Genomic DNA, 24309 nt, shown 5'->3' with positions numbered 1-24309 from the left:
GCACTTGTAATTAATAGATATAACCAATATTAATTTAAGCTTTGGTAACGAAGGAATGTTTACAACAATTGAACGAATGTGGCAACAAATGAAGTATAGTTAAGTCAGCATAAGCGGTCACAGTTTCTAAAACACTTTAGGCAAGGATTAGCATGAACTTTGACTGCGATAGACAAAGGGTATTTCCATCGCCTTTAGGTATAAAAAGGTTATTTTGTGAACATATTTGTTGCGTAGCTTCCTACAACTAAAGCTTTAACCAAGCATGTGAATGATTTGGGTTAGAAGTTTATAACTATTAGTGTAGTTTGAAAAATGCATAGTGAAGCTGTTTTATTTTGTGTTGCTCTCTGGCTGATCAAGGCTTCAGGTATGTTTTAGTGTTGTGTATTGTTTTCGAAAGCTTGCGCTTGGCTACAATGTGTCAAAATTTAAGTAGATTTAATTAATTCTTATTGCATATTTCAATTTGCTACAGCGCAATGCCCTTCGAGAGATTTGAACGCTGCAGTTGCTGTGGGTAGACCTTGCCGCAAAGATTGTTCATCAGACAGCAGCAAGTGCAAAGATGGAAAAGTTTGTTTATGTGATCATGAATGCGGGTATTCGTGCATAAATACAGGTATAGGCAATGCAGAAAAAGGTCCAAATCGGATTGGTAGACAGAGAAAGGCCTGAACAAAATGACGTCTGTTAATTGCAAGAAACATTTTTCTGCTTGGTAATTGCCGCTAGCAATGAGCGGCCCTTGATCTCACATTGCAACGACACTTCAATTGGTAAATTGTCCGTTCTCAGGAAACTTCTGCGATCGACCTCCAACAATTCCTAACTCTAAAGGATTTCGTGTCTATCGCGGATTTAATCCTACTTTGGTCCCAGCGACAGACATCCAGTTTAATTATGATGACGTCGCCGAATATATTTGCTCTCCCGGTTACGTTAAGCAGGTTCCGGCAATTCCACATTATTGCCATGGAAGAAAAGGATGGACAGGATCAACTGTTTGCATATGTTAGTTTTATATTAATTAATATAAGATGTTGAAAAAGTTTTAAAAGACTATATGGATCCTAAGAGTGGTTTTAAAAATGCGATACACCATTATGTAAAAATGCTTTTTTAATGCATTGTAGGTAGGCCTACGTATAATATTTACGTTGGTAAATTGTGTGAAGCGCACAAGTTATTTATTACGTTGCTGCACTTGCCGAAGGTTAACTTTGTCTCAAAGAAGTGATTGGTTTAATCGTTGCTTTTTTACTCCGAATCGCCTATAGGCTTATACAGTATGTTTAGTGCTAAATGGTAAGAACGCTAACAACGCGTAAAGCTTAACGGTTATAATTATTTGAAGGCAGACAATGGAAGTTTTAATTCAGCGATCTTCAAACATCTAATCTAGACTACTTTAACTCATTCCAGTATCATGTCGACGTTACAACTTTCGAAAAGTGAGAGAATACAATTTGATTTGTGGAAAAAATTGCCAAACTGACCAGGATTGCGTTGGAAATCTTCATTGTTTATGCGATGGATATTGCGGTCGGTCGTGCGTCAACCCAGGTAAGACGAAGGAAGACAAGTTTATAAAGGAATCAGGCGTCTTATTTTATGAAGTAGCCAACAGGCTTATGTTGAATGCTATAAAAAGATATTGTGCATCTGTAAAACATTTTCACCTCGTTAACTTTTTAAGGCGTCAATTGCGGTCAAGCACCGCCGACAAGTAATTCTGGGATCAGTTACACAGGAATTGGAGTTGAAAGACGAGCTCATTACACATGCAATTCCGGTTTTTATGTAAGTTCTGGTGACCCCGAAAGAAAGTGCACTGGAGGTGGAAGATGGGATGGAAATATTGTGTCCTGCCGACGTAAGAAATCTGCTTAAATATGTAGGCTATTCTATAGTGCTCAATATTCTTCCTTGCTCTATGGTTAGCTAATTTGTTTTTTAAAATAGCATTCATAGGAATTAACGTTGATCGAATTACAATTTATGCAATCCCAATTTTCTTATTTAGAAAGCTTGATGCTTTTTTTCATTATTTCCTAGTCTACAAATTACAACCTAAAAATGTGTACGTGTAAATGTGTAAGTTATGTGCAATGTATATGCAGTGGCGTACTGACCGGGGTGTCAACTTGCCCAATGGCAAGTGATGCTGACTGTATCTCCTGCATGAAGCGAAGTAATCCCTTAGTACTCAGTGAGCGAACATGTAAAACTCCCCCTATGGAAATAATGCACTTAAAAGTAGGCTATGCATCTATAACTCATTTTTAGAGTGACCATCCGTCATATAAACTTATTTATAGTTTTGAAATGTATTTGCACAATATGTCATATAACTTACTGCAGGCTTCAAACATTTCAAGAGTTTCAGTCAATCTGTACAAAAAAAAGATTCAAAAAGGCTGCAAATTTTTTCCCGTCAAGCAGTGTTTTTAGCATAAAAAGCAAAAGTTAATGGATTTTACACCATTATAAACCTTGATAGTTAATCAGAACTTTTGGTCCCAGACACCCTAGGATAGATTAATGAGTCAAACAGCGCTTGCAAATGGCTGTAGTAAGTTCGATGCATGCACAGAGGCCATTGATGAAAATCTGTCTTCTGCACAGAAATATGAATCCATTTTGGATTATATGTGGTTTGTTAAACAAACTGATATATTTTCTTGATAACAGGTTAGTCCCTCTACTCACTTTTTTATCACTTGACCGACATAACTGCATTTGACAGTGAATTTAGCAATAAAATCTTTGTGGGCAGCCTTGTTAGCCAGGCAACCAATGGATTTAGATCAAGTCCGCCACGGTGATGTTTATGTGATGATGATGTCACGGTGATGATGTTTATGTTCATTGAAAAACTGCATTAAGACGTGCTCAGAAAGACGGTAACCTGGGCTCCAGTGATAAAGGATCGTCGCCGAGTTTAAATCGTACAAAGACTTCTCTCAGATTGAGGATAAGGTTTCTGATACCATACCATGCCTTTCTGATAAAGCAGTACCAGAAGCCAGAAGGCCTACGTGGCTACTTGCCAGAGCAATCATTAGTTCTTAAAGTGGTTAATGAGATAATATTTTCATAACTCATTTATCACCTGGTACAACCTTTTTGTTATTGTACATACGCGACTAAACTACAACGATTGGTCATAACTAGGGCCCGCAAAAGTCAATAAAGTCAAAAATTTTTAAGGACCTCGTCTGACCACGAATCAAAGAATAAAGTTGTTTTCAGCACCTAGGGGATTGTTTCTAAGAAGTTTATAGGTCAAAATAAAGTCAAAATTTACAATAAAGTCAAAATTTTCAATAAAGTCAAAATTTGTCAAATTATGGCTTTTGACAAAGTTTTTGTGTTTCTCGAGAGTAATTTTTGTAAAAATCCTCGTGGAAGCATTGTAAATCAGGAACTGCGACACAATTAAACCATATTAACCCATAAAAGCAGGAAATAAGTCACAATGCCCACTTGGATCAGCAGTAACTTTTATCGCAAATTGTCCATTGTTTATTCATTGTTACGTATTTAAATAAGTCTTACAAAACACTTCCTCTTCATAAACGTGGTCTTTTCGAAGATCAACAGTTTGGATTTTAGGAATAGCCTACTGACATTCTGTAATACAAAAATGCCTAAGCAAGCTAAATCGTCTTCAGCAAAAGTTTGACAGATTTGTCGAGATTTTTCTGATGAATTTAATGCAACTCCCGGGGGTGATTTAAGGTGCAATTTTTGCGAGGTTATAGTGAAGTGCGATAAAAAGTTTTTTGTTGAAGGCCACAGGAAAAGTAAACACCATCAAGCTGGATTGGAGCAACAACAAGCATTCCCTGTTTAATTTGCTATTTATTAGAATTTACCATGCGGAGAAAATCGAGGCAAAGTGTCCTTTTCACAAGGACAAAATAAAACAAGCTACCTAAATCTATCGCCAAAGAACACGACGCACTTTTTATAATCAATATAACACCTTGACTTTTCGACAAAATATTACTTTGGGTCTGAAATCGACAAAATATTATGTTTGGGTAACTGGAGGAAGAACTGTGGCCTCTACAAATAAGCAATTTCGTTAGGTCAAAATAAAGTCAAAATTTGATAAAAATAAAGTCAAAAAAAATTTTTTTTAGGTCAAAATAAAAATGGCCCTAGTCATAACTCGCGTTGATATTTCCAACTTGTTTATTTTTCAACTCAATTTCCCAGCTTAGGGAAGTTCCCTTCCTCGCAACCCGCTAGTCGTCATTGTATGTAACTTACAGTGGTCACTGTCAGTGAACAGTTTGCTTTGGAGATGGGGGGAGCAAGCATTCGACATTCAAGGTTGTAGCAATGTAGAACTTAGACCAAAGGCCTTAAGAATAAAATCAATAGTAGTTTATAAGTTTCAAAGCCTTCAGGGCTTGTAAGGTGCAGGATGTTAACTATGCTGTGGTGCTACTGTGACGAATGTTAATTAGTTGGTTGTTGTTACACTACAGTAAGTTGTTCTATTATTTATGTACCATTAACTTCCTAGCATGTTTGATTTGTTAAGATTACGCATCTGCATTTTTCCAGTTTTCCTTAATATTTACACAATATTGGCAACAATAACATTAATGCTTGCTCAGTCACTCACAAATGCGCAGTTCAAAACATGTTGGACTGAATTAACACAATTTAAGTCAATTGTAAGTGACAAAAGACATGTGGTGGACATTGAACATGTAAAATTATGTAAAAATCTATGTAAAATTATAAATGATTGTTTAAATTTAATTGTCCAAAGGAATAACATGCAGCAATCCTTTAACTTCTATTCAACTGATGGGAGGCAGAGTTGTTTATGGGTTGCCTGGACCATTCTATGTTGGTCACGAAATCACTCTTCGGTGTTTCTCTGGAAGAAGGATGCTTGGAAGTGGTAAGAGGACTTGTCTTGAGAGTGGTCTATGGAGTGGAGAGGACACTGTTTGTGATACAATAGGTATGGTTATGAATATAACATATGAGCATAAAAAACTTTTCCATAATTTTACATTGTATTTTTTGTGAAACTTATTGGAACTGGTACGGTCGTAACAATATAAGCTTATTTTGAATTTAAATAGAATTGAGACATGCACACATAGAAAGAAAAATAACATGTTTGCATCAAGAATTCAAGTAAAAGGAATAATTAGTAAGCATGTTAAATTTAGCTGCTTTTAAATGTGAGATTTTTCAGATTTTATTCTAACTGACAACTTTTAGGAATTATAGAAAGAACTGAAACTCAAATTACGTTGATAGTTCATTAGCTCAGCTATCCTTTCCCAAAATTGTGGATACTTAACTTTTTCTGGTTCATGCAGAAATAATATCGAAATATGTTTCATGGTTTTTCCTTTCTGGAGTCAACCTTAATATCTGTTGCCATCAAAACAGGACACCGATTACAGGGCTGTAGATGGCGTTTGTAGCTAAAATAGAGTAACTGTTGTCTGAGCCTGTTGGCCAAGTTTTTGTCAGATGATTTGTGTGAAAATTAGAGCATCAGACTCGTACTTTGGTTTGTTTGTGAGCTAGACTTAGTGATGCTAATCACACACTGATTTGATTATACTTTATTCTTTAGACAATGAAGTACGTTGTCCTCATCCCGGTATTCCTATCAATGGTCGCCTTACACTGGGAGGAAATTTCAGTGTTGGCGACTTTGTCGAGTTTGAATGTGATCCTGATTATGTAATGGTCGGTGAAGCTCGCCAGGAGTGCTATTACTTTCTAGAATGGAGTGGTGGAGGAAGCCCAAAGTGCATAGGTATGCTTCATACTTGTACAGCATGATGCTTTGTGGTGAAACTCATGGCATATCAATAGACAATGAATGAGTTGTAAGTTAGTAGTATGGTGATAAGTTGATTGTGTAGTTGTTCATTAAAAAATATTACATGTAGCACCAAGTGTCCTAGTATTTGGTAACTTCATATAGATACATAAATGCACTTTAGAAATAGCAGTAGTTTGTAAATTAGTACATATAGACAGTGTTCAGCTGAAATGAAAGTCACTTGTGCATTTGTATATTGTTTGAACAATGCGCTATGTATATTTTTCATTTTCAACTTAGTATTAACAAAATCAACAGACCCCAAACTCCCACAAAGCAATGATTATGTGATTGCAAAGCTACAAAGAGCAACAGAACATTCAAGAGCGCTATTACAAGGTGCTGGTGCTGGACGTGGTTCCTCGTTGTCTGATCAATCCAGTAGTTTAGAAATCTACATCATCATTGACATATCTGAAGATGTTAGGATTGATTTGATTCGAAGTTCTATAAAGTTTGCAGAAGATCGCATATTGGCTGTAAGTAAAGAGTTTGTTTTTTTTTGTAACGTTATAGACTTTCATACAACGAGATTCTAACTAGATGATAAAATCATCGAGCTTCATTTCACATAACTCACGCTTCAAATCATTGCAATCATTTTTTACATAGTTCGTTTTCAAAATGTGGTAAAGTTTTTCAAAATTCGTTTATTTTAAGTCAAAACATGTTTCTTGTCTCAACAACAATGTTACCTTATTTGAACGTTTAACTTCATAACTTGTAGTCTTACGAGAATGATCTTATGTTTAAATCCTGTGATATCTATTACAGTTCTCTGCTGGTCAACAAGTAAAGTTTGCAGTTATTTCATTTTCATCAAACACTCGTGTCATCTTTGACCTGGCAATAAGCACAACTCCAAACATTGTTGCGGTATTGAATGAAATGTTAAGAAATCGACGTAAGTCTTGTACCTGTTTACATCATTTATCTACGTGAAAATAGCATAAGAAAATTTGTTTAACTGTTTCTAGGATTTATTTGAATACTTTTCTGTAGAAAAACTGCTTCAAGATATTGGTTACGGCAGAAATACTCACTTGGCATTATCTACCCTTGGTGAAATGCTTCAACAATCATTTATTGCTAACAGAGATGCTCAACGCTATATTTTCCTTTTTGTTCATGGTGAGTTTGTACTTTTACTCACCAGCACAAGGTGCTCCAAGTGCACACAGTACTTTTTTGTTGTTTAGAATGAGTGATGATTTTACCTACTTCTGATGAGATGTTTTTTTGGCTTTTGTCTGGTTTTCAACAATCAAAGGCACAATTAAGGACTGATTAATTAATGTGCAACACTTTACATGTGCAGCTTGTTTATAAAATATTACCCATATGGCAGGCTAGTCTTTTCATTTGTGGTATCGAACATTACTTGACTCCTGACCATTACTTGACCAAACATCGTTCTGAAAATAATAAAATTGGAAATGGTTAGTCAATGACACGGGCAATACCAGATTTAGGGTAGTTTTTAGGTGAATACTAACCAATTGTTCCTGATGAACCTAATACAGCTATTAATCTTGCTAGACATAGGTAGCATTGCAACAATTGAAAAAAAAACAACTCATTTTTTGTGTTTTCAAATGACTTCAACTTACAAGCTCAAAGCCTTTTAGTTACTATAACAACCAAGAAGCAATGTTATAAATCAGCGTGGTCCAACTGCAGGCCCGCGGGCCAACTTTGGCCCGCGAGCACTGATTTTTTGGCCCGCGAACTGATAGTCAGCTTTGATAGTCGCTATTGTCGAGGAAGAACCTCGACCGCAGATGTCACATTGATCAGCATTTAATCGCTAAATTTTGAACTATTCTAGTTTCAGTTCTAATATCAATGTCACATTGTTTTTCAGTTCTAATTTCACATTTCTTCAGTTCTGATTTATAAACATTGGCCCACAAGATAAAAAAATTTTCTGATTTTGGCCCGCGATGAAAAGAAGTTGGACCACGCTGTTATAAATGATAGACTATATATAGTTTGCAGTTTAAACATCATAAAAAGATTAAAAATGCAAATAAAAAATATCTATTTGTGGTGGTGTCATCATGACATCATCATAATTATCATAACCATAATCATAACGTCATCATCATAATCTTTGTCCTCAGAGTTAAGAAAGTCTTTGGATGACTTTCATCAGTTTTTCAAAATTTGCACCAAAACAAGCTGTAACTGGGATTCCTGGAGCCTCCCCACCTCCTCTGTCTTCAAACTTTATTTATTAAAAAATCCTGAATAGTTTTTATGTAGAGTAAACTCAGTTTTCATGTCATTGAGTATAATAAAAATTTTGAATACAACTCTTTTATTGGTCGATTATGCTAACTTTGTCGTTTTAAAATTATATCACAAGCCAGGTGTGCTATATCATTGTCTACTTCTAGTATTTCTTAGGTGTTTGTTTATTGTGAACTGACTGTAACTGGAAATTTTCGGTTTTGCTTATAATGCAGTTAAAGAGTAGTCGGTGATATTTTGTCACACTTACAGGGCGGAATGATGAAGGGGGTTTCCCTGTAGCAGAAATGGAAGCTATCAAAAGAAATCATGAAGGAAATTTGCAAGAGGTTAATGTTAATTCTTTATTTGTGAACAGATTTATGTTTTTCAGTTATTACGTAATTGATTTGTCATCAATTGCAATTCTTTTCAAACAAAATCTGTTAATTTTGGAATCGGTGGCCTCCCTCACCTTTCAACATTGTAAGACGACTGCATATAGTTAACATCATGTTTTGAGCCTCTGGGCTTTGCCACTTTGTTCTCGCTCATTGGTTGTTTGTGGGCCTATTTATTGTTATGTTTTGCTATGACAAGGTTAGCACCTATATTTTCGCTCCCTACAGTCAGTGGCAAAAAATAAAATATATAAATATAATTGAATAATAAATGCCAACTAAATTAATTAATACAACTAAATTTTGACAAACAAAAATTTGCAATTATATTATCTTTCTTTGTGAATTTTTACAGGTTTATGTGATATCGTTTGGAAATGGTTTTCAAGATGCACGCTCGTATAATGAACTTCAATCACTTGCCGCACCATTTGGAAGATTTCTGCCAAATCCCAATATTAATAATCTTCGAAATCAACAAAACGCCGGTCAGTAAATAATTTGTTCATAGTTAAAAATATGCATTTCCCATCTGTATAATTGTTTCAAGTGTGGCATAGGACAAGGTATCTTGTGTATGAGTATTTTTACTTGTACAGGTTTCTTATTGCAATGTGAAAACATTTCTTGCATCAGCACTTAGTTTTAATTGATGTCATTGACAAAATATACAGCAGTTAATTGTCAGTAGTATTCAATTGATAATTAATTAATGGGCAAAAATTGACAAAATGTCAATAACTTGTATAATGTTTAACACCAATCCATTACTTCCAGAGTTATGCAAAGTGCTATTTTTTATCTGTGTGTTAAATACTGTGATTTATGTAGGCATTGTTCAAAACACTTTGCATGAATGTGGCAAAGCTGGTGATATTGGTGCAATAGGAAAAAATTTGGGAATCGGTAAAATTATTCATGGAAACAACGCCAATGTTGGGGCATGGCCTTGGCAAGTTGTTGTCACAATACAGCGTTCTACGGTTTCTAAGGTAAGTGTTCTAATTGGTATGTTCAGTTGTTCTTCAAAACCTGGTGATTTTGTAGATTTCTGTTTGATATTTTAATTAGACGTACGCTGGTGGCCGTGGTGGTGGATTTCGTGGCGGTGGATCTTTGATAAATAATAAGTGGGTCCTCACTGCTGCTCATTTGTTTAATAATGACACAGCTTTTAAGAAAACTGGAAACTGGGAACAAAGTATTTTGGTGACATTTGGTAAGCGTGTTACAAAGGAAATTTTTGTGCTATGTTCCTGAGTATTCAAAATGTTACCCAATGACTTACGGTAAATGAAGTTAGTTTTGGAAGCTCTGCTGTTTTACAATGCATTTTAAGTTCATTATATAAAACCCATTTTATCTGATTAATCTTAATATTTATAGGTATTTTTAGAATTCAAAGCATAGAAAACTTTGTGCTACCACAGTATGTGAAAATATTCAATGCAGCTCAAGTAATCATTCACCCAAGCTACAGAGAAACGCCAGAGAACTATGATTATGATATTGCTTTGGTATGTAAATAAAAAAGCTTTAATTGTATTTTTGTTGAATCTTGGTAAACAGTTAATGGCTTAGATGAATGTGTATGCTCTGCGCTGCAAATTTCGGACTTTTTATATAGTATTTCTACTAAAGATATGTTTTCAGCACCGTGCAATCTCAGCAAATTACAGTGTACGTTTGATGACGCTTGGAAATAGTTTTAGTTTGCAGCTTATTCCATAAAATTATCCGAAATGAAACTAATTTCCAGATAAAAGTTGGCAGACAATATAATCAAAATGGCAACCAATGGCAGCAGACAAACGAAGGTGGCTGGTTGAATTACACAACTTACATAAAACCAGTTTGTCTGCCATGCATGGAGAACAATTGTGCTGGAGATCATCTGAGAAGTTTAGGAATAATAAATGGAGCAGAGAATGAAGATATAAGGTGTAGAAAAGAAGGTACTGTTCGCCTGTTTACAGATAAAATGCACAGTGGTTACTCTTTCGTTATTTTTTAAGGTGCCTGGATATATCAGGAAGATGATAGAGATACTAAAAATATCTTGGCTGCAATAACTGGATTTGGCATCACTGAACAAGGGCTTAAGGCAGAATATTTAAAACAAGCAGCAATAAGACTAAGAAAAAATGCAAGGTTTTACCAGTTTGGCTTCCCTTTTAGAAATGCAAACCAACGTTTTTCTTTTTTAATGTAATAAGCATACTGCATATACTGCAAACATTTGTCAGTTGACTTGTGTGCTGTAAATTGTGATGTAGGTAGATGTCATGTTTATGGTTTGTGTTTGTGATATTTATATCATATCAGAAATTAGCTCAAAAACTGTATTTTGTTCAATTCTGGCAAAATACTTTTGGCAAACTATTTGTATGTCAGCTCTCTAGTTGAAGGTCTGCATTGTGTTAAAGTTTGCTTGCACTGCTTGTTAAGTCCTCCTCCACATCACGTTAAGTGTGCTTGGACTGCCTGTGTTTACATACCAAGAGATAGTACCTGTCATGTTAAGCGTGTTGCACTGCTTGTGTGTAGATGCAGAGAAATAGTTCCAGCTATGATTCAGGACGGACTTGCAAGTACTGTTCAATTCACCGACAGAATGATGTGTGGTGTTGGCGGTACTCTTCAACGTGTTGTAGATGCTTGTTTCGGAGACAGCGGTGGCCCATTAGTGAGACAGGTAGTACGACAATATATGTAATATATATTTTCATTTTCTGTAAGCTTATTTAAATGAAACCCTTTTACAATATTAATATATATCTGCAAGGTTAAAAGTAACGCAAATGGCAAAAGTTGTTGGCTTCAACTTGGCATTGTAAGTTGGGGTTTTGGTTGTGCCACTGTGTCCTATGTCAACAACTCAAGAGTGGTTTATCCCGGCTTTTATACGAACCTATTGCCACTGATTCCATGGCTGAAGAACAACTTATTTGAAGGTAATAATCTCACATTTCCTCAATGTTACTGGAACTTTAGAAATCCTATTTTTTATGCAGCCCAAGTAGAGAGTTGCACGAGAAATTTGACACTTGTCGAAGAAGGAAGACAATGCAGGAAATCTTGTCAGACTGATGCAGATTGCCGGGGAGCATCGAAACGATGCAGATGCGATGATGTTTGTGGAATGTCTTGTTTTAATCCTGGTTTGCTTAAATTTTCACGTTTTTTAAATCTTAATTATCCTGGTGTTACATTCAGAGTATTGCTTGTTTTCTGCACTATTACTATGTAATAATTGCGATCCGAAGCCTACGCGAAAACTATTTGGTGAATTACTTTATATTATTTCAAAGTTATAATTTTGAATTCAAGAATTATTTAGGCCACTGTGGGTTAAGTTTACACGGTAAAACCTAGATAAAATATTTTAACTAACATTTTTTTCTTAGATGCAATTTGTGATGACCCCACCCCAATACAGAATGGGTTGATTAATGGAGGAAGAAAACATGGTAGAACAATAACTTACACATGTAAGATTGGTTATACATTGGTAGGTACAAGAAACAGAACATGTAGATCTGATAAGTGGTGGTCTGGATCCTCACCATTATGTAGAAGTGAGTATATTTTTTACATCTTTGATATTATACAACTCTTTGGGTCAGATTCTCATGAATACTTTGAGTGTGTTTTAAAAATTTGTGATTTTGTTTTTACGGGATTAATCTCTCTGCCACTTTTTTAATCACCAAGAACTTTATTTTGCATAAAAAGTGAATTACGATTATTTATGGTGTTCATGATGTCACATTCTGTTGCAATGTAACTTTCAAGTAAAATGGATAGAATGAATGAAAAGTCTTCATTTTGATTTTTCAACTGACAGTGTAAAGATGCAAATCAGATACCCTATCATAATTGTTGCACAATGTTTTGTTGTAAGTTTTATGGTAAGTGACCAAACTGGTTTTTAATTTAAAAGCTGTCTTTTTAGAGACAGATTGCGCTGATCCCGTGCCAAATCCTAACAGCTTTTTCAGACGTCTTGTTCCACAAGTTCTCATTTTAATGGTAGAATTTAGATGTAATCAAGGATATCATATGCTTGGTAACAAACATGGATCTCTTAGATCAATATGCCGAGATGGGAAATGGACCGAACCACCACCCGCATGTGTAGGTAAATACGTGATTCATTTTAGTGATATTGTACGTCAGTCATTTGATATTCTACTTGTTGTATTTCTCAAATTTTATGTAGGTCTAACGTTTTTGTATGAATTGGTTACAATACACCATGACATTATTCTATTTGTAAATGTTACATGTCTTGCAGATAACAAACCAAGTTTTATTTCTGCTTCACATCAAGCTGGTCACGAGATATATTTTGTGTTTGATCTTTCCGGTAAAGTCTCTGATGAAGCCTTGACTAATTCTGTTACGTTTGCTGCGAGACTTGCACAGAGGGTTAGTAAGTATTCAGGAGGTGGTATGCTATCGCAGTATATAAATCGTCAAACTGCGTTGGGTCTTTACACGATTAATATTTGGTGATGCTTCTTCATACTTAAGTACGCATTATATAAAAAGTTTTGCTTGGAGAATTTTTTGAGGAATGTGTATTTTTATTTGGTAATTCTTTAGCGTATAGTTTTGTGGAGAAAGGAGTTGCAAAACATTTGTGTAGTGTCTTGGCTAATAAATTATTTGGTTAACTTTATTCAATAAATTAAAGCTTTAGTTTGGCTTTATAAGATAATATTGTAAACCTGTTAATAACTTTTATAAAAATTTGATTTAGCTAAAAGAAAATACAAATAGACCAACTATAAAGATCCTTGTATTTGCTTCACGAACAAAATGGATCTTGGGCAATCGGTGTTTTGTTCGTCATAACCCATCTATGTGTTACGCTGTGAAAGACAGGCTTTATGGTATCTACAAAAGCAGAGGTGAATGCAGTCAAAAACCTTTAAAATATAACATCTTATTCTGCAAGTTCAAGTATTAGTTAAAATTTCAATTCGATTTCAGAATCAATTCGAAGAGAAATAGGCGAAGGAAGAAATACATCAGCAGCTTTAGAATCTGTGGCAGATTCAATGAATATTTTACAACATCAAGTCAAGCTTAATTCAAAACATCACATCTTCTTGTTTCTTGAAGGTATTTGTATCAGTTAAAGCATGTTAGTGTGTTTGATATCAGTAAGTAGTAAATGGAAAGTAGTAGTAAATATACCACTACGTGTTAAGTATAAAGCATCAAATTATACTAAAAAATTAGAAAAAAACGACTTTAATTTTTTGTAATATTTTTGATGTTGTTTCAATTTAAACATTTCGGGTGTTTGACAAATTGTAGTATATAAAGTGTATTGTGTTAAGTCTATCAGAAAAAATTCTTTTAGAAAGAATCGTTTGAAATAGATGTCATACAGTTTTATCCGTATTTTATCTTAAGGGGTTCGAGATTTGGGACCTTCTCCCTCGTTTTCCATGGTTAGTTTGAGTTCTTCTACACAGGAACCTATGGTAGGAATTATGCTTTTGTATTGCTGGTTATTCTCATTTATTATTTATTATTTATATTTATTATTTATACTGAAATAATGTTTGATGTTATACTGAAACTTTGTTGAAACAATTATCGCAGTTCTATGTGGTCACCGGCTGCGTGCGTTGTGTGAAGCCAGGATTGGATGAGGACGCTTACACTGAGTTTTTTCAACTTTCTCAGGATAATGATAAAAATTTGCATTTGCTTGAAGATTTTTATCTGATAAATGATGCGCTGGATAAAATCACAGATGCCAGAACAGGTTTGGTTCAAATATTAAAGAAAAGCAGTGAAAAACTTGAAACAAAACCATTATATTTTACTGCCGAGTTTTGTTTTCATAGCTTAAACTTTTATTGATAAATTTGAATCTGACGCTGAATAAAACTCTTGCTTGTTTACTCTCTTAGTGTGTTCCTAAACTTGTCAGGATAATCAGCCTTATTACGATTTTTTACTTATTTTGCTCGTATTTGAACTTGTCTTAAAATCCTTCAATGCATAAATCACAACATTGAAATCGAAATAACAGAAAAAGAAATAACAGAAGCTACAGATGCCTTCCCAGCATGATTTATTATTTGATCTATTTGATAAAAAGCAATGATTTGCCATGAAGCATGAAACAAAAGCCATTTTAAACTTTTTTTATTGTTTGTAAATCTGTTTAGACTACAGTGTATGTGGGAAAGCTGGTGACGTTGGCAGCATCAGAGAACAAGCACGATTAGACAGGATCATGAATGGTGATGAAGCGACTGACAGAGCATGGCCCTGGCATGTTGTCATAACAGAACGCCGTCATAGCATATCTCAGGTGATCACAGACTTTGCTGCTATCATTTTATTGTTAAGCAGAGCATAAATGTTTAGTGTGAAACTGAATTTTTTTCTCATACAACATATGAACTCCAGAGCTGTATATACAAGTACTAATTTTATTACTTGAGTACAAGTAAAAGAGATTCAAGTACCAGGCCAAACCGCAAGTACCAAGTACTCAACATAGGTACCCTAGCACTGGAATATAAACATTGCAGAATAATTCTTGAATTCTTTCATTCTTAAACATAGTAGGCGAATATAATAATCAAAAGGGTAATGGTGTAAAAAATGCTTCGGAAAATGCCACGAACGGTACTGTACTGTTGCTTCAGCTTATATAGTGTGATAAACTTATTTAAGAAGGATTAATATGCAGTAACAAATTAACTATAAAAATGATAGGTAAGTACCAACTCAAGTATTTAAAAAAAAATCAAATACAACCAAGTACTGAGAAATTAGTACTCGAGTAAAGAAGCTCTGATGAATTCTTCACAGCGTAAGAAACAAATTTATATAAAAATGCAATTTCAGGTTGAGGCGAACAATGTTACAATTGTCACATGGTATAGTGACATTGTGACTAGTAAATGCATTTTGAATAAAAATACCAACATAACCTATGTTTGGTTTAAATATCAGCCATGTTCTATTTCACTTGGTTGAATATTCAGGATGATACATTGTGTGCTTTGGTGTAACTAGTTTATGGGTTTTTGTTTTAATATTGAAAGCAGAAAGGTTAAACTGATAGAATACAAAACAAGTCAAAGGGTACGGATGGTAAAACAAATGTCTTCGTAGAGAAAAAGTGCTTTTGTGGCAAACTTGTAGACTGAAAAACTTACCCATATCCAGCATAATATATTTTTGTTTTAATAATATTATATAATAATTATTTGCGCATAACGTGTAATTATCATTCTTTAAGTCATGATTTATATGTGTTTGGCCTTAACTCGATAGGCCTTTTAATGCAGTCATAAAATCACGTTAAACTTTACAGATAGTCTATGGAGTGTTGAAATGAAACCATGTATACCTCGTACTGGTAACACACATCTGAAAGATGATAGCAATGTTTATTATTGGCTGATCTATCACTTAAATATTTGTCATTATCATAGACATATCGACAACCATCGTTCAGAGGTAGTGGTAGCGTGATCAATAACCGGTGGGTTTTAACAGCAGCACAGGTCTTTAGGACAGAAAGCGGCAGAGTGCTCGTAACTTATGGTAAGGTTTGAGCCTTGTCTTATTAAGCTTAGAAAAGTTAACTTTAAATAGCTGGAAACACTATCGCATTGGTATGTTTTTCTTTTCAAATAGGGCTTCACAGACGGCCCATATTTGAAGGGCTTCCACCTACTGTTAAAGTATATTATTCTGAACAAATCATTATTCATGAAAATTATGACCACTTCAACAATGATGTTGCTCTTGTAAGTATGTCTTGAAAACTCTAGATAAAGCTAAAATCGTTCATCGACAGTAATGTAAAGTCAAGCATGCGAGGCATTTAGGGACGTTTACGTCAAGAAATGTTGACCTTTGGTTCTAAAACTACAAAATATAATTTACAAGAAGACAAGTGATTATGATTGCACGAGCATTAAGTTATTGCTGTAACAACTTGCTTCTAACACTCTTTCATTTTTCTTTTGATGATACTTGTTCTTGAGAGTGACGCAGGTTTATAGCTGACCTATAACCTGTTTGGTAACCAGTTTAGTTTATTTAAATAATAAACCGCAGATTAAAATTGGAGATCAGTTATTGACAAACGGAGCAACTTGGGGAGATAGAATACCAAACGTTGGATGGGTCAACTTCACTGAATATATACGTCCGGTTTGCTTGCCTTGTATGGAGAACAACTGCGTTGAAAACTATCTTCAAAAATATTCGTTTTTGGATGGAAGTGAAACTGAAGAAGAGAGTTGCAGAATACAAAGTAAACTTTATGATTTCCTATATATTGTCACAAAAATAATGTGGGCCTATAACTAATGTCAACTCGGTAGCCGAGTGGTTTGAGAACTGGCGTCAAAGTAGATGCGGACCCTGTTTCGATCCCCAGTGGTGCTATACCGTTGTAATGCCCTTGGGCAAGGCATTAAGTACACTTGCTCCTGTTCAGTTGACCTGTTGGGCCGTTCTAAATTCGAGAAAAGCTATATATAAAATCAGTATGAAAAATAGGTGGCAATCTGAATTTGCACCGAGACTAGCTCGAAAATCGGGGCGTGAGCGACAAGGAATCATAGCCGGGTTCAAGTCGTGCAAAGACTTTCAAGAGGATCAAGATTACCATACCACACCCTACCAATTTACCATACGTCATAATTAACCAATGTAAAATCTTAAGACAGAAATATATTTCGCCTGCTGTTACTGTCTAGTATCGTCAGTCTTATTCAAATAGAATGTAATTTACGATACGTCATTTGTTTACAGATGACTTTCTATTTGAGGTTGGACGAGCTAAGAAACGTCATCTGGCAGTTATCACAGGGTTCGGATACACGCTACCTCTCTCGTCAAGTGATCGACCTCCGCTTCAAGCATTAACCGATGTCTTAAGACAAGGATTAGTGCAGATAGAAGAAGATGCATTGCAAGTTTTACAACAATCTGAAACTATATGCAGGATAAGAAAATTATTTTCAATACTTTGTTAGAATGTATAATCTAAACTCAGCTATTCCTTTCAGATGTCGAAGTATTGTAACTAACCCTGAATACGTTGGGTCCCTTCCGCCACTTGAATATACAGACAACTTACTTTGTGCTGTGCCTAAAAATGAACAAAGACATGTCAGTTCTTGTCGAGGAGACGGTGGTGGTCCGTTAGTTAGTCAGGTGAGTGCGGCTTGGTATTTCAGCTAACCATCGCTGTTTGTTAACAAAAACCATGAAGTATAAGGAGCCAGGTTTAAAAGGTAAAATAATAACAACGTTACTTTTCAGGTTTATGATTCGTCCACTGCTGAGTCATGTTGGGTACAACTTGGCATCGTATCCTCTGCATTTGGTTGTTGGAAAACATACCGACGTGAAGGCATTACCAAACCTTTTCCAGGATACTACACAAACGTCTTGCGGATGATGCCGTGGGTTAAGAGGAAGCTCAAAGAAGCTTCAGATTATTAAGTCTCAACTGTCACCGAGTTCATATACGATGAAACTTTGCTGCATTTATAATGATTCGTGTTGGTGTTTATCTGATTCACATTGCCCTGTATGTATAAATTTCTGCGATACCTTTCTTGTGATGTAGACTGCCAAGTTCAATTTTGGAAATACATCTCATAATGCAGTAGCTTTTTTAGCTTCCATAAAACTTATCGTTTATTTAAATGCCATTGGAAGGTCACTTTTGCTTCTCTTTAAGGGCCTGTAGGCCCATCCGAAGACCTATCTTAAACAATGCAAGGTAGATTTTCAATTTGAGTTTGCTTCTAAACAAGTCTGAGTTTTTGTATCCGCCGAGATGTAGGTTAAAAGGACTTAATGCAGTATTTTGAGCAAATTCTCGTATCTGGAATTCTCATACCAAATGCTTCAACTTTTAAACAACTTTTTCCCTTAATTGTTTCCAAAAAAATCAGCCAAAAAGCCTTAATTTTGAACCAGCACAAAACGTCAACTTTAGCCTGAACCTACACTCAGCAAACGCCATAACAACAACAAACCATCACAAATTAAGATCACATGTGCACTGGACCGGAACAGTTTATACTTTTTCTTGCATAAGACCTTTGTCACAATAGCCGTGTTGCCGTTTCAAAACTGCTCAAAATGCTTCTACATAATCATACTTAACAAGAAAAACGGCTCGAACAAAAATCTTGAAATGTATTTTATGTTATAAAAAGAGCAAAGGCTGGCCAATTGCTTTGGTCTTGTGCTTTTTGCCATCGATCAGGCCAACTTTTTGGTAAACAATGGAGACAATTTATTTTTCTTGCATGTAACTAACACGTTCTTTCTTAAGTATTGAATGGTCCGTGATAAAACGTGCCATGGCCAACATGTATCTCAGCTGTATTTCTTGCACCAACCCTATGTTTGAAATACAGTGGCAGGCTTTCTTGGTCTTTATTGTATTGAAACCGTCTCATCAATACAACCTTTAGTTGGTCTACCAATCACCCTGGCATTTGTATTTTATGCATCTTGCTTGTATACTGCCGCAAGCAATCCCACACAGAAGTTGTAGGAAATGATCATCAGAAATGCTTGCAACTGCACTTTTTTAACTGGAATTCTAAGTCTTATACCTTTGCATAACCAATGTTACTAACCTGAAAATTCAAAAGTTATTGCAGCGAAATGCGTAATTGACTAATTGTATTGAATTATGGCAACAGAGTAAGAAATTGCCGGTATTCGGAAATTGCAAAATATGAAACCAAAAACAGAAAGGTTTGATCTTAGTACATAATGATGCATAAAACAGGATGTGCAGCACCTAGCAATGGTGACTGGTTTGGCAGTTCAGTTAGGTTAAATCATGTCAGGTTAATTCAACTGGCTTGAAACTTTAGCTTGATACAAAAGGAAGGTGTAAGCATAGTCAAAACCAAATGGCAGTGCTGTGTCTACTCGCTAGCTTATTGCAGGAGGAGCAAGAGGAGCAGGAGGAGGAGACACGCTGGTGAGTAAGTCATGAACAAACTGCATCAGTTGTGCTCCGGATTGATCCTTAGATAGCTTCCTCTGCATGCAGAGCTGAAAATTAATTACACACGAGCAAATGTATGAGTGTTGTTAAGAAATATGTTCTGCGTGGTTTCCTAGGAATTGCATGTATGTGAATTTTATTTCTAAAACAATTTGGAAAGTTTAGTTGTTATTTTGATAAGAAATAATTACTAATCGGCTTTACAAAATAATAATTACAACTAAACCAGTTTTAATGGGTTACCACGAACAAATTACGGTTTTCTGCGTATTCTACAGCAACAGCTGACAATAGATTAGATAACATGAAATTATCTGCGATCAACGATCTTATTCCAGTGTTGAAAATCAACGCCAATGCTTACTTTGATCTTGTCAAGGTAGGTCATAACCCCATTCCACAGTTTGTTGAAAATAATCAGATCAGGTTGATGCTTGTAGAACTCAATCAACAATCGCTACAGGATAGGAACAAGATAAACAGGTTTCAGGTTGAGCATATTATAACGATACTGCATTGACAAGTAGTTAAGGTAAATTTTATGTATTCTCCAACAGATTACCAAGACAAAATGAGCATAAGTACCATTTCATTCAAAAGGTCAGGATGAATAGTTTGTTCTGGACATTCAGTGTACATCAGTTTCATTGGCATACCGAACGAAACTGCGTCTTGGCTGTGTTCATGCGGGTAAATTACCCAAAATGCACTGTAGGCTGACTCACTCCGGGTCATATCCCTCATATCAAATGGCGCTTCATAGAAATATGTTTGGCAACTCACAAATAAACATAATCAGGATAATACGAACATAGTGGCAGTAAGCTCGATAACTATAATATTAACATGCTTTTCTGTAAGACGACTTTTAGTTGTTGCATCTTGGTTGGTTTTATAAGCGTCACTTCATACTAGAAAGTCTACTTTAAGTGTTCAAGTTAGAGAACATATAAACAACTGTAAAAATTAAGTTGTATCCAAAATAAAGCCCTTGGAGACTTTTTAAGAGTTAATATATTACACAATGAAATGCATACAGTCTTACATTTGGACAAGCCGGTAAATGCACAAGTTCAAACCACAAACAATCACAGTTTGAATACTGTAACGTTCATAATCAGATAAGATTTATCGCCATTACACTGAAAAACAGTACCACAAATGAATCCAATTGCCGGGTGGGCGTTTGTAGTAGCTTGCAACTCGTACTGAACGTCAATGTCTCGAAGAGTGGGCAACGCCGCTGACGTTGGGTGGGAATGATACCAACCTACCCTGGAAAGACCTCGCATCATCAGGTTGTTAGCGATCTGACAGCGAAGCAATCAACACAATGTAAAAAATGAAACGAGGATCAAATAATAACCAAGTTTTATCAACAAATGAACACAAGCACAGGATTAAGATGTAAAAATACTTGCACGATAGTTTTTATGCTTAGGTTTACCTCCTGTTCAATACTTCCAGCATTGTCGTGGTCACCGAGCTTGCATCGACACGGAAATGTTTGCATTAAATACAAGCCTGTGATGGGCAGTAAACATATGCAATAGTGAATAGAAGTCTACCTACGCTACTGCAATTCTGCAAATATGTATTCATCCCTATTCATTATTTATACATTTCAAACAGGAGAGATTCTGTACTAGGTGGATCTCACACTGTTTTACAGATATTGAATAAAATTTAAGCCAAAGCATTTAGATGTGTTGAGTTGATCGTACTATACACAGTATTACATTATATGCTACTATTATATTTATTATTATAATACATTTCTTAACAGGGTCGTATTTTCCACCCAAGTAGCCCACCACTTCGTTGGTTGTCAGGTGGCAATGAAAGTCAATCATCAGAAGCACTGAAGTTGATACCATCACTGTAAAAGGCTGGGGCTTTCCAGCATTCTCATTGAAACATTCATACTCCACCATAGTGTTGGGATCCCTTCAGTTATGAAAGTGTAAAGTACGCACTTGAATCTTAATATGAAAGTTGGTAATGCTATACAAATACAACAGGTTTAGTACTACAGTGCAGTAAGGTTTTTGCCTAGATAATTATGCTGCCTACGTATTAGTATGCTGTTTTAAGTCAGCAAATCTCAAAATCTTTCTCATCATTCTGTTGTCAACATATGTGTTTTGAGTCTGATTTGCATAATCATCATCCACGTTCTGAAAGAAGTGAATTTAGTACGCTAAATATATAATTGCACATAAAAATGACTAGACAATCCAAAGTTATACAAAGCTAAAAAGTGTAATAAAGTATAAAAATAGTTTTTAAAAGCGATTTCAGCATGCTAAGTATTTGCACATAAGATTAAATTGAAAATTCAAGGTTACACGAAGTCAATAAGTGTAATAAAGCATAAAAATAGTTTAAATGTTTTACAACTTATTTCGGTATTAAACTTACAGAAGCCGGTGAAAGTCCAGTGGAAAGGCTTGGGTTATTCTTACGAACCCAGTTTGACTTTAATTTGTCCAACTTTTTTCCCTAGAAAATTAGTTTTACAGTGGATATTCCTTTTCCTTTTTACTCAAGTATTTTAGCATTATTTGGAAATTATCTAAAATGTGCACAGAATTCCTAAATTTGAAGAACTTAAGAGACAAGTATTACTGATAAAGACACTGATTGAAGTAAATTAAAACCCACATGAGTACTGTATGGAAAAATACAACACACCTACTTTGTATTTAACAGAATTCCAACCGCAGCCAGACTTTTTCGATGGATTGACTTTCTTTTTTATGTGAGTTGCCCATGAGCTTGGCGATGCAAAATGCGAGTTCTCCCACAGAATTTTTCCTGTTGTTAGCAAGTCTCCACAATATTTTTGGCCCTAGAATAAAAATTATGTAATAAACATCACAAAATCTATAAATGTACGTCAATGAACTACAGTATCAAAATAAATTCATATGGAAATACAAAATAATTATCTAAACAACATTGTGAAGTGATACCAAGTAATCGATGGATAATACTGCATGTCCGGGCTCAAGAACACCTTCTTGCAAGAGCGTCTGCATAGTTACGCTTCGGGAAGTGTTGCGAGGATAGCGTGGAGATACATCCTGAGTACAATTAACTCCAAGATTAATTGTAATTTGACAAAATAAGCTGAAACGCAAGATGCCAATGACGGAAAGTATGGCACGAACATAAACAACATTTACCGGGCCTAGTGTAGAAGTGCGCAACCAAGTGACAACACAATATGAGCAGCTGGGGTCTAGTATACAAATGCATCCTGCGGTTATGCACTTCTGCACTATACCCCATTTGTCAATGTGTTCAGTAAACTTTTGTACATTTACTGTCTAGATAAACTTGTTTACATTTACCAGTCTGTCTAGATTTATAATAAACTATCAAGCTTACCAATAATTATAGTTATTGTTTGAATGGCTATTAATAACAAATAAAGAGACAACTGAGGTTATAGTGCACACTGTCACGCCAAAATTTGTGTTTCTGCAATCTGAATTTGCGTTTCATACTTATGCTGTATATACAGTACGTTACTTCTAAACACCAAAACTTCAAAGATCTACCTTCTTGCTGCTGTTGGAATCCAAACTTTCTGTGTCATCTGCATTTGAATCAAGTTCTTTCTCGTCGTTCTTTGAAATGCTTCTTTTGGCTATGTGTGTATTGGTTTTTTCTAGTTCACTTCGGTTCGCCGTCGATATATTCGGTGAAGGAGCAACCAACGGCGTGGAAACAACTGTTGGAACAGCAGTCAGGCTTACAGGAGTCGATTCACTGTCCATTCTTGTTAATTATGTTAAAAAATAAAGTGACCTTATCTGTTGACCTACAGGCTTGCCTACTAGATTAGACGCCTATTAGCTTGTGGTTAATGGTTATAACCACTAACTAAAAACAATAAAGTCCCTGAAAAGTTTAAAGCAAGAAACGCAAGCTTTCGAAAATTCCCTAAACCGAAAAACACTAACTGCGTTAGCAAAATGCGTGGCAAATGGCAAATAGCCAAATAATTTTCAGTTTTGATCTAGGTTTTGTTACACATTTTAGTTTTTTTTTGATGTTGTTAAATTTTATTTTTATAATTTTGCTTGCTTGCATTTGATTTTTATTTCATTTTTAAAAAGATAGCAAACTGATTTTCCACAAATACTGTTTGCTAGCCTGACCAAATCGGTATCCAGTTTGATAACATAGGTGACGTTATTCTGACGTACAGCTTCTTTCAGGACAGCATTTTGTTGTTTTTTCTGATGTTGGAGTTTTTTCTTTCGTGGTTATTGTACTCTAGCTTAAGCGTAGCATTTGTTGGATGAAGTATGGTAGTGGTACAATATTTGATTTGAGATGGTAAAAGCTTGCCAGAATGAGATGAAATTTAGCTATAGTTCTTGCTTAATTGATGTTTATAGGAGCAAGGGTAAATTTATACTACAGTACTATTAAGTGGCTATTCATTTGGTCCAGAAATTAAGGTTTAACCTATTTAAAATTAAGTGTGCAAAAAGTTTATTTGGATATAATCTCGAGTGTGAAGCTGCCACGAAAAACGCACTGACCAAGGTAGCCTACAAGGGACTAGTATACAGGTGCACGAAAACAGAATATGCCTTATGTATACTAGACCCCAGCTACTTGAGTTATGATAGGCCTATCATCTGGTATACTAGACCCGCCTACAGTATCACAATCTGACTATATATGCGTTCCTGTCGTCCACTACGACCAATATAGACGTAGGCTTACTGTAACTGCAATACTTA

At 35.3% G+C, this 24309-nt stretch overlaps 2 protein-coding genes across 3 annotated transcripts; one reads left to right on the top strand and one right to left on the bottom strand.

The window, feature by feature from the left end:
- The first annotated feature begins 221 nt into the window (after nucleotides 1-221).
- LOC143468357 (uncharacterized) lies at nucleotides 222-18181 on the top strand. Of its 2 annotated transcripts, XM_076965516.1 has the most exons (34): nucleotides 222-370; nucleotides 479-622; nucleotides 799-1014; nucleotides 1426-1566; nucleotides 1700-1876; nucleotides 4793-4990; nucleotides 5621-5806; nucleotides 6134-6354; nucleotides 6650-6779; nucleotides 6878-7006; nucleotides 8381-8457; nucleotides 8864-8996; nucleotides 9340-9500; nucleotides 9580-9727; nucleotides 9895-10025; nucleotides 10268-10463; nucleotides 10524-10659; nucleotides 11056-11203; nucleotides 11294-11462; nucleotides 11523-11669; nucleotides 11916-12086; nucleotides 12464-12649; nucleotides 12806-12939; nucleotides 13274-13424; nucleotides 13507-13638; nucleotides 13936-14006; nucleotides 14128-14293; nucleotides 14703-14848; nucleotides 15984-16095; nucleotides 16189-16301; nucleotides 16615-16813; nucleotides 17317-17476; nucleotides 17574-17721; nucleotides 17830-18181. In XM_076965516.1, exons 1-34 carry the CDS (start codon nucleotides 316-318, stop codon nucleotides 18010-18012), a joined length of 5115 nt encoding a protein of 1704 aa, XP_076821631.1. In that variant the 5' UTR covers nucleotides 222-315; the 3' UTR covers nucleotides 18013-18181. The 2 variants fall into 2 exon arrangements, with proteins under 2 accessions (XP_076821631.1, XP_076821632.1); XM_076965517.1 differs by lacking the exons at nucleotides 222-370; nucleotides 479-622; nucleotides 799-1014; nucleotides 1426-1566; nucleotides 1700-1876 and adding an exon at nucleotides 4456-4501.
- Nucleotides 18182-19195: 1014 nt separating this feature from the next.
- On the bottom strand, nucleotides 19196-23452 carry LOC143468360 (MPN domain-containing protein-like). The gene is made up of 11 exons (XM_076965521.1): nucleotides 23113-23452; nucleotides 22522-22632; nucleotides 22245-22397; nucleotides 21968-22048; nucleotides 21620-21723; nucleotides 21321-21493; nucleotides 20994-21070; nucleotides 20703-20856; nucleotides 20132-20301; nucleotides 19911-20003; nucleotides 19196-19593 (listed from the first exon to the last, which is right to left on the bottom strand). Exons 1-11 carry the CDS (start codon nucleotides 23329-23331, stop codon nucleotides 19471-19473), a joined length of 1458 nt encoding a protein of 485 aa, XP_076821636.1. The 5' UTR covers nucleotides 23332-23452; the 3' UTR covers nucleotides 19196-19470.
- Between the last annotated feature and the right edge of the window lie 857 nt (nucleotides 23453-24309).

This window comes from Clavelina lepadiformis, chromosome 8 (genome assembly GCF_947623445.1).
Source record: "Clavelina lepadiformis chromosome 8, kaClaLepa1.1, whole genome shotgun sequence".
Lineage (NCBI taxonomy): Eukaryota > Metazoa > Chordata > Ascidiacea > Aplousobranchia > Clavelinidae > Clavelina > Clavelina lepadiformis.
The sequence above is the reverse complement of the archived record's forward strand: the minus strand, read 5'-3'. Positions and strand labels throughout refer to the sequence as shown.